This window comes from Calypte anna, chromosome 3 (assembly GCF_003957555.1).
Source record: "Calypte anna isolate BGI_N300 chromosome 3, bCalAnn1_v1.p, whole genome shotgun sequence".
NCBI lineage: Eukaryota > Metazoa > Chordata > Aves > Apodiformes > Trochilidae > Calypte > Calypte anna.
Window position 1 is genome coordinate 38,688,077 of NC_044246.1, and position 9,902 is coordinate 38,697,978.

At 46.5% G+C, this 9,902-nt stretch overlaps 1 protein-coding gene across 2 annotated transcripts in view; it reads left to right on the plus strand.

Moving 5' to 3' along the window:
- MRPS5 (mitochondrial ribosomal protein S5) overlaps positions 1 to 3,222 on the plus strand; it is a 51,805-nt gene extending 48,583 nt beyond the window's left edge. Inside the window, exons 10-12 of one of the 2 annotated variants that reach the window (XR_003987419.1) lie at positions 1,250 to 1,386; positions 2,633 to 2,915; positions 2,951 to 3,222. Coding sequence is in view for 1 of the 2 variants with exons in the window: in XM_030448406.1 (XP_030304266.1) it covers positions 1,250 to 1,386; positions 2,633 to 2,857 (362 nt within the window). In the remaining variant the exon portion in view is untranslated. Of the gene's footprint in view, positions 1 to 1,249; positions 1,387 to 2,632 lie in introns of both variants that reach the window. The other variant, XM_030448406.1, reaches the window with a different exon arrangement.
- The last annotated feature ends 6,680 nt before the right edge of the window (positions 3,223 to 9,902 follow it).

Genomic DNA, 9,902 nt, shown 5'->3' on the forward strand with positions numbered 1-9,902 from the left:
CGGGAGGCCAGTAACAGGTTCACATTTGGGAGGTCAAATATGAAGTGTGAATTTGGCATGAGTGCAGGAGGCCTTCCTCAATTTGCAGGCAGCTTCAGTCCCACCTTCGCTGCTCAAAGCTTTGCTTGCCAAGAGCTGCATCAAATAAAAATGTGGTTTCATTTGGCTAGCCAAAGGCCTGTGAGCAGCAAGACACACCAGTGCCAGGGGGCACTCACCCTGTTTTCCCAAAAGCTCTGTGTTTAAACCAGACTTTTCTGTTAGAGCATTATTGCCCATAGACTTGAACTTCCCTTTTCTTTCCCTCTGAAATGTCACTGCCTGCTCTCTGTCTGATAGAGGTCCTGAGCACAACCTCAAGCTGTAGGAGGGCACTGTAGGTCTCTCTCACCCAGCAGCAGTCTCCCTGGAAATGGAAGACACTGACATTGCTTCTACTGCAATGGAAGGAAGCCCAAATGACAACAGTGCTTGAGCATATCTCTTCTTTTGAGCAGTAACTTCACCACAGGGGAGAAGTTTAAATCCTTCCATTGTGTATGTGAAGCAGGACTTTATATTCAGATTGACCATCATTAGGAGCTACTGATGCTGTCATTCAGCATTTGTCACCTGAAGTGGCAGAGGGCACAGTTTTGTAGCTATGTGGGTGTTGTTTTTTAAGAAGAGATGGTCTTGGTCAGGATCCATTTACATTTAGATCCTTTCCCCTGCTAATGGCTTCTTTTTAGTACTCTTAAGTAAGCTTGTTGCCTTCTCTGCTAGTAGTACTTGTAGCTTGAGGAAGTACTAGAATTTTTTTTTTTTTAGTTGAGAGGGAGAAAGAAATTGCCTTTCATTTGGTGAGTGTTCCCAGTCATGGTGGAATACATTTGTGGAAGATTCTTACAAAGCTGCCAATGGTACCTTGAAGGAGTACTACCCAAGCCTGTGATATTAAACAATTATTCATGTTGCTTTTTTTTTATGGTTTTACTTTTTGAGTCTAAAAGTTGTGAGATTTTTTTGTTTTGGAATATGCTAGCTAGGTTGTATTCAGTATAAAAAATCCACAATCTTGATGTTAGCATGGCTGCAAAGACTGGGAAGAATGGTATTTCCAGAATGGCTTTGCATTTTTTAAAATACAAGGTGTTCTAACATGCTTGGTAACAAAAATAACTAAAATCTTAGTTCTCTCTTTTTCCTTAGCTAAGTTGGATACATATAAACAATCATATAATGCTAATTTATTTTTTTTTCTCTCCAGGGTATGGTCTTCATTGCCACCGAGCTATCATCACCATCTGCAAATTAATTGGCATTAAAGATATGTATGCCAAGGTTACTGGATCCAAAAACTTGATTAACATTACCAGAGCTCTCTTTAAAGGATTGACACAACAGGTAGATTACACTCTCAGTGGCCCTATGCATTATGTCAAGGGACAAAGTGAATTGATATTGTAGTACTTTGTGGTCAAACAATTTATATTCAAAGTCTAAAATGAAATAATTTTCCAAAGAGCAAACAAAATCAGCATGTGAGTAATTCCTCAGCAAATGTATGAAGTTGTCCAGTCAGAAACAGCTGTATGTAATGCTGCCTGTTCCACAGCCAAGTGCCTCTAGTGGACATCTGAATTTCTGGGCTTTCATTTGAAGTAATTTTTGTGACATTTGAATCATGGGCAGAGAAAGCTGTGGCCCTGCTTTGATTGCTGCTGCTTGTTTGTCTGCATTCTAAATTTCTAAGTCTCATCTGGCTTCTTTGAACACCAGCTTTAGGGGGAGTTAGTCCTTTGAAAATTCCTGGGTCTCTCATTTAGTCATGGAGTCCTGGTTGTTGCCAGGATTTAGCATTAGTGTACATTCCCAATATAGCCCTACAAGCTATCAGAAACGTCACTCTCTCCTAGCCAAATTTTTCAGTTCAGGCTTTGGAGGGGTGTCTGATGCTCTTCACCTAATGAGACAGTTCCAGATGCTTTTCAGTATCCAAGGTTAATCAGACCTGAAGGCTGTCAGAGATTTTCAATGCATGGTCTTTGAGAGGTCTTCCGCAGAACGAACAGAAGAGCAGAAGGGCCTGTTGTGAGACATGTGCATTTCGTATCTTTTCTTGACTGCCCCAAATGAGAAAAATTGCCCATTCCCAGTAGGCATTTATTCTGTAAATTCTGATTATGAGCAAAGCAACATGCAAGGAAGACATTGTTGTAAATAATGCTAAATTTATATGATTATATTGCCTTTCAGGGCAGTGATAAGCACTTTACTGTTGTCAAAGGAAAATTATATCCATGTAAAGACCTAAAAATGTTACTATATGGTATTAATGTGCAAACATGTGTCCTTGTTAGCAGGATGTGCCTTTTCTGGCCAGGTCCTTTCCAGAAGCAGGTTGCTCTAGGATGACATTGTAATGCCAGTGTATCTGCAGTCTGGTTACCTGAATTCCTGCTGCTTATGCAGTTTCCTCATTTGAAACCTCATGAGCCTGATGAGTCATTTAACTTACACACTGTTTAATTGGTTTATTAGTAAATTATTTTTTTTTTATACTGCCCCATTTACCATGTAGAGTTTGACCTGAAGTAAATCAACATTGTGCATCATGGCTTTGATTGTCATTTCTCTTTTCTGCTCCCAGGAGACTCACCAGCAATTAGCAAACCAGAAGGGTCTCTATGTAGTGGAATTCCGGGAGGAGCAGGGCCCTCTGCCCATCGTGGTGGCACTGCCTGAGGGGAATGTCCGTGAGGATCCTGAGCCTGAAGATGAGGTTCCAGACATAAAGCTGGAATGGAGTGAGGTGAAACAAGCTCAGGGAATGAAGAAATCTCCCTGGGCAAATGTCAGACGGACAATATGGTAAAAGCTCCCATCCCTCAGTCTCTTCTGCTTGGAGATGCAACTGGGAAAGGACAGCCCAAGTGGACTGCTTGTCTAGGCTTACATTGCAGTGGAGGGCACCAAAAGCTCTCTCATGCCATTTGTATTGCTGCTCCCATTGCTACCATTCTGTAACACTGTGTGCTTTCCCACAATCCTTCTGACCACTGTTCAGCAAGGGATGTTCAGATGGAAACAGCCAGTGAACATGACTTTGACTTCAAGCATACATTTACTTGAATCCTGAAGACAATGTTTGGTTAAGAGATCCCATGTTTCTTTCACAAGCTTTTGGGAAACTACTGGAAAGATAAGATTGTGAAAGCAATAAAGAATCCTTAGAAAGAAGTTCAGTGTGGGTTTGTGAGGGGTTTTTTTGCAAAATATCTGTGTCTGGGAGATCTTGAAGCAAGTGACAGTAGTGGGAGCTAACATGTGCACTCTTCCATCTCTCTCCTTGAGGTCACTCATTATGGTAGGGGAACTGTGAAACCAGAAAGTAGAAGTTGTCTCCTGGCTGGGAGGAGGAAGGCAAGGTGACAGTGGACAGCAGCTGAAGTTGTGCAGACATTATTTATGCAAGTTGGGGCAGAATTCCCCAAATGAGGCAAAGCCCAAATATCTGAGGATAGCCACCCAGCAGTCTCCTCTGGGATACTGGGGTGTTCTGACTGGCATTGGAAGTCCAATCCAAAGCCTGCAGTCCAGCCTTTCTTATGGTGCTCTCCTCTGCACGCATGAGCTTCATATTCTGCCAGTTTGGTACTAAGCACAGTACAAAAAACTCAGACCCTACTCAAACCCTACAAAGAACTCAGCAAGTGCTACACCTGTCAGAGGATTAAAGGAAAAAGAGAAAGCTCATGATACACAGCAGTTTTAATGTTGAAGAAATCCAGGAGCAATATTTTGCATTGATTTCTAAATGCAGGTTTCTAAAGACAACAGTTGTGTATATTCAAACAGGCAGGGTGAATTTAATTGAGTTTTATCTCTGGTCATGAAAATCCTTATTCACCTGGGTTGGGACAGTCCCAAGCACAATTACAAGCTGGGTGGAGAATGGATTGAGAACAGCCCTGAAAGGGAGTAGGCAGTCTTGGTTGATGAGAAGCTCAGCATGAGCCAGCAGTGTGCATTTACAGCCCAGAAAGACTGCATCTTGGACTGCATCAAGAGAAGCATGGCCAGCAGGTCAAAGGAGGGGATTCTTCCCCTTACTCTGCTCTCATGAGACCCCACCTGGAGTACTGTATCCAGTTCTGGAGACCCCAGCAGAAGAAGAAGGGTGTTGGAGCTAGTGCCAAGGAGGGCCATGAAGATCATCAGAGGGCTGGAGCTCCTCTCCTACAAAGACAGGCTGAGAGAGTTGGAGTCCTCTTCAAAAAGTGAAGGCTCTGGGGAGACCTTATAACAACCTTCCATTTCCTGAAGGGGCTACAGGAAAGGTGGGGAGGGATATTTTACAAGGGTGTGTGGTGATAAGATGAGAGATAAAGGTTTTTAACTGGAAGAGGGTAGATTCAGGTTAGACATTAGGAAAAAATTCTTTGTCTGAGAGCGGTGAGACACTGTCACAGGTGGCCCAGGCAGGTTGTGGATGCCCCATCTCTGAAAGTGTTGAGAAAGGCCAGGTTGGATGGGGCTCTGAGCAACCTGGTCTAGGGGGAAGTGTTGCTGCCCATGGCAGGAGGACTGGAACTAGATGATCTGTAAGGTCCCTTCCCATCCAAACCATTCTGTGTTTCTCTATGAATCAGTGCTTAAATCTGTTAGCAGAAGGATACCAAGGAGCAGGTGGGGGCCGTGGTCTGAGTGGAAAGATCAGAGATAGGAAATGGACCATAGCTGGGACAGGAGAGAGGGAGGCAGACCAAGCCAGCCATGAATCAGACCCTGCCACAGACCTATGTGGAGTTTTGAGCCCTCCATAGAAATTGTATTTCTTGTTTTCGTAAGTTCTTGTTAATATAAATGCTTGTACAAATGTTTTACCCAGCAGTTTGCTCATCAGTCACAGGAAACGTAGGACACAGAAACTCCTGCATTTTCCATGGAGCTGGCCATAATTTTCTACTAAGTTTCTTTGCTTTCAGATAAAGCAAAATCTTCTGCAGTTCAGGAGAAGATGGAAGTGCTTCTAACTCATTGCATCACTGGAGGCTAGGTATCCAATATATAAATATTTGGGGAACAGCACACAGTTAAGCTATTTATATAGAGCAAGAGCAACCAAGATTACAATCTGGACTTAGTTAATGAATGATATGTCCATAATGTTGTTTTTATTAGAGCTGAGGTTTTTCCTGCCTTCCAGTGGACACTTTAAATGAAGTCTAATAGCCTGCTCTCTGGAGTAGATGCCTGCAGCCCTCCTTGTTTTTCTGGGGGACCCAGAGGAGAGCAGAGACAGTCACTCCAGTTACACTAACACTTAGAAATCTGGTGGCTGCAGGGATGCAATAGGCTCACTGTTTTTAACAGTTTGGCAGGACTTGGAAGTGGTCTGAATAAAAGGGCTCCTACCTCTGCAATGGAATCCCAGGGATGGGTAGGATGAATGAAATGGCGTTGCTGGATAATGCTGGAGATGAAATGCCAGTCTGGAGGGGGTTCTGGAAATATCTGAGCAAATGCAGAGCCAGGGATGGAGCAGCCCCATATACAGGGCCAACTGTGTGAAAGCAGCACTCAGAAGATCAGCTGTCTCACACTCTAGGGAGCCATTCTGAGACACAACTGACCCCATCTCAAAGTGTCTCCAGGGGAGAAGGACCAAGAAGGATCATTCTGACTGAATTGGGAGACTCTGAAAGAAATTAGGGTTAAGAAGAGGGCCTACCAATTATGGAAAAAAGGGCTAACTACTCAGGAGGAATTTAGGAATGTAGTTAGGTCATGTAGAAAGAAAATTCAACAAAGGCACAATGTGAACAGAATCTCGCCACCTCTGTGAAGGATAACAAAAAGTCCTTCTACAGATACATCAATGGCAAAAGGAGGGGCAAGGAAAACATCCATTCTTTACTGGACACGGGTGGAAATATAGTTGTCAAAGATGAAGAAAAGGCTGAGGAATTTAACACCTTCTTTACCTCAGTTTTCAACAGAAGACAGGTTACCCTGAGGACAGATGGCTTCTGGAGCATATAGAAGGTGACATGAATCTAAACAGCCCCCCTGTAATCCTGAAGGACACAGTCAGTGACCTACTGAGATGCTTGGATCCCCACAAGTCTATGGGACTGTATGGGATCCACCCAAGGGTGATGAGGGAGCTGGCAGAAGAGTTCACCAAGCCTCTCTCTATCATCTACCAACAGTCTTGGCTCACTGGGGACATCCCAGATGATTGAAAGTTGGCGAATGTCACGCCAATCCACAAAAAGGGCCGGAAGGAGGACCCAGGAAACTACAGGCCCGTCAGCCTGACCTCAGTGCCTGGCAGGGTTATGGAACAGATCATCCTCAGTGTAATCACACAGCACCTGCAGGATGGGCAAGGGATCAGACCCAGCCAGCACGGCTTTAGGAAGGGCAGGTCCTGTCTGACCAACCTGATCTCCTTTTATGATTGGGTGACCCACCTGGTGGATGAGGGGAAGGCTGTGGATGTGGTCTACCTGGACTTCAGCAAGGCCTTTGACACCGTCTCCCACAGCATCCTCCTGAAAAAGCTGTCAGCCCACAGCTTGGACAGGAGCACCCTGTGCTGGGTTAGGAACTGGCTGGAGGGCCAGGCCCAGAGAGTGATGCTGAACGGGGCTGCATCCAGTTGGCAGCTGGTCACTAGTGGTGTCCCCCAGGGATCAGTGTTGGGCCCAGTTCTGTTTAATATCTTCATTGACGATTTAGATGAGTGGATTGAGTCTCTCATCAGTAAATTTGCAGACGACACTAGGCTGAGGGGTAGTGTGGATCAGCTGGAAGGCAGGAGGACTCTGCAGAGGGACCTGGACAGACTGGAGAGTTGGGCTGATTCCAATGGGATGAGGTTCAACACAGCCAAGTGCCGGGTCCTGCACTTTGGCCACAACAACCCCATGGGGAGCTCCAGGCTGGGGACAGAGTGGCTGGAAAGCAGCCAGGCAGAAAGGGACCTGGGAGTCTGGATTGACAGGAAGCTGAACATGAGCCAGCAGTGTGCCCAGGTGGCCAAGAAGGCCAATGGCATCCTGGCCTGTATCAGGAACAGCGTCGCCAGCAGGTCCAAGGAAGTGATTCTGCCCCTGTACTCAGCCCTGGTGAGGCCACACCTCGAGTACTGTGTCCAGTTCTGGGCCCCCCAGTTCAGGAAGGATATCGAGGTCCTGGAGCAGGTCCAAAGGAGGGCAACTAGGCTGGTGAAGGGACTCGAGCACAGACCCTACGAGGAGAGGCTGAGGGAGCTGGGGCTGTTCAGCCTGGAGAAGAGGAGGCTCAGGGAAGACCTCATCGCTCTCTACAACTCCCTGAAAGGAGGGTGTAGCCAGGTGGGGGTTGGTCTCTTTTCCCAGATGACTTTTAACAAGACGAGAGGGCATGGTCCTAAGTTGTGCCAGGGGAAGTTTAGGTTAGATATTAGAAAGAATTTCTTTACAGAGAGGGTGATCAGGCATTGGAATGGGCTGCCCCGGGAAGTAGTGGATTCTCCACCCCTGGAGATATTTCAAAAGAGACTGGATGTGGCACTCAGTGCCATAGTCTAGTAACTGCAGTGGTAGTGGATCAAGGGTTGGACTTGATGATCTCTGAGGTCCCTTCCAACCCAGCCAATTCTATGATTATATGATTCTAAGCCTGCTGTGCACATCATGCCCATTATTTCCAGTGAGGTGGCAGCAAATTCTCAGGCCAATTCTATCCTCTGGTCTCTATGCATGGATGAGACCTGGTGCAGATATGGTAAATGGTTTGTAGGTCCCAGGAGGTTCTCTGAATTCTGGGCAGCTTCCTTCCCTTCAGAAGCACTGAGGTGTGCCATTTTCCAGGCAGCTTCCTTGAGCTGCCCAGCGTCCAGGGCATGTTGGTCTTCATGGCTGTATTGAGATGATGGGACAGCTGGGCATGATGGGCAGTGGAGACCTCAGGGTGCTGCTCATTTTCTTTTTCTCTTTTTTTTCCCCCGTTCTTTCCACCATGCAGGGAATATCAGGCAGGTGGCTGCAGCCCACCTTCTGCAATTCTGCAGCCTGGTCCAATAAAGCCCCAGCTCACTGTGTCGCTGTCCCATGCTGCCTACCAAACAGGGACACTCATTCACCTCCAAGCTGTTTGGCTGTGTGGGATTGGAGTTGGGGGCCACACTAGGAGGGCACCAAAGTTGCAGCAGCACTGCTTTGTATCAAGTCTGGATGTTCCTGAGCTTGTGGTGGCCTTTCTCCCAGGCCAGCCCAAGCAAAGGCTTGGCCCGGGTTACACTGGGGCCACTGGGCCTTTCTCTCAATGTCACATCCACAGCCTTGCCTCAGGCTGCTCCCCAGCTGCTGGGGGTCTGATGAACACTCCCACAGCAGCAGCATGGGGTGGGTATCCCAGCAAACCAGGTGGGGCTAGAGGGAAAGGGATGAGTAGATGGAGCACAGCAGCCTGGTATAAACTGGGGTGTGGTAGGGAAGGGAGAAGTAAAAGGCCAAAGCAAGGCCAGAACTGGGGATGAGAGATGGAAGCCCTGCCAAGACACAGGCTGCAAGTGTGATGATGGCCACGAGATGTGGATATGGATATGAGGGGAGATAGAAGGCTGCTGGCCACACTTGGGTGCAGAAGGTGGTCAGAGTTCAGGGCATGACTGCAAATGTCTTCTTTTTGTAAACAGACCCAAACAAGAAGGCATCTTTGTGTTTTAATGCTAAACTCAGGGGCGTTAATAGAAGCAGGGCAAACCTGGGCACCAGCTGCCACACAGGTGTCATGATGACACCATGCTGAAACCAGTTCCAACAGGTGTGTATTAAACCTTCAGAACCAAGTGCCATTGTCCCAAGTGGCTGTGAGTTCCCTCCCTGCTCTGAAAAGGGGTTTCTTTTTTCTGCTCCTGTTGCAATCCACTTGCTTTTGTCACACCAACACAAGCAAAACAGGCCAGGCTGGTTTCCAGCAAGGAAAAAACAAGAAAAAATCCTCACAACTATTCCACAACTTACTCACATTGCCATTAAAAGCTTCTACCGAGACCTATGATCACAGCTCAAAAGTCCCTCCTGGAGCTGAAGCAATAGAGGTTCCTCTAAGCTTTTACTTCCCTTCCATTCTCTAGGCTTTGTTACTATCCAGAAACTTCAGACTGAAAACGGAAGCATTTTTTTTGCTCCACAAGCTGAAAGGGATAATTTAGTGCTGTTCATTGAGCACCTCTAACATGTGAAAAAACCCTTTCCTGGGTCTAAACCCCACTTAAATTGTCTCACTGTTGTGGTTTAACCCCAGGCAGCAACTCAGCACCACCGTGTAGCTGGTCACCCAGTCCCCTCCCTGCAGCAAGATGGGGGAGAGAATTGCAAGGGCAGAAGTGAGAAAATCCATGGGCTGAGATAAAAACAGTTTAATAGGTAAAGCAAAAGCCATACACAAAAGCAAAGCAAAAGAAGGAAGTCATTCACTGCTTCCTATCAGAAGGCAGCTGTTCAGCCATCTCCAGTAAAAAGCTGGGCTCCAGCACCCAAAATGGTTACTTGGGAAGACAAATGCCACAGTACTAAACGTCCCCTCTTCCTCATACTTCCCACCCACCAGGTTTTATTGCTGAGCATTACATCAAATGGTCTGGAATATCCCTTTGGTCACTCAGGGTCAGCTGTCCCAGGAGTGTCCCCTCCCATCTTCTTGTGCACCCCCCCTTCTCTCTGTTGGGGTGGCATCAGAAACAGAAAAGCAGGAAAGTCCTTGACTGTGTAAGCACTGCTCAGAAGTCAATGAAAACATCCCTGTGTTTTCAGCTCTGTTTTCAACACAAACCCAAAATATAATTCCATGCCAGCTACCATGAAGAAAATTTCACAGCCAAACCCAGCACACTGGAGTAATTTCAGCATTTAGCTGAACATCAT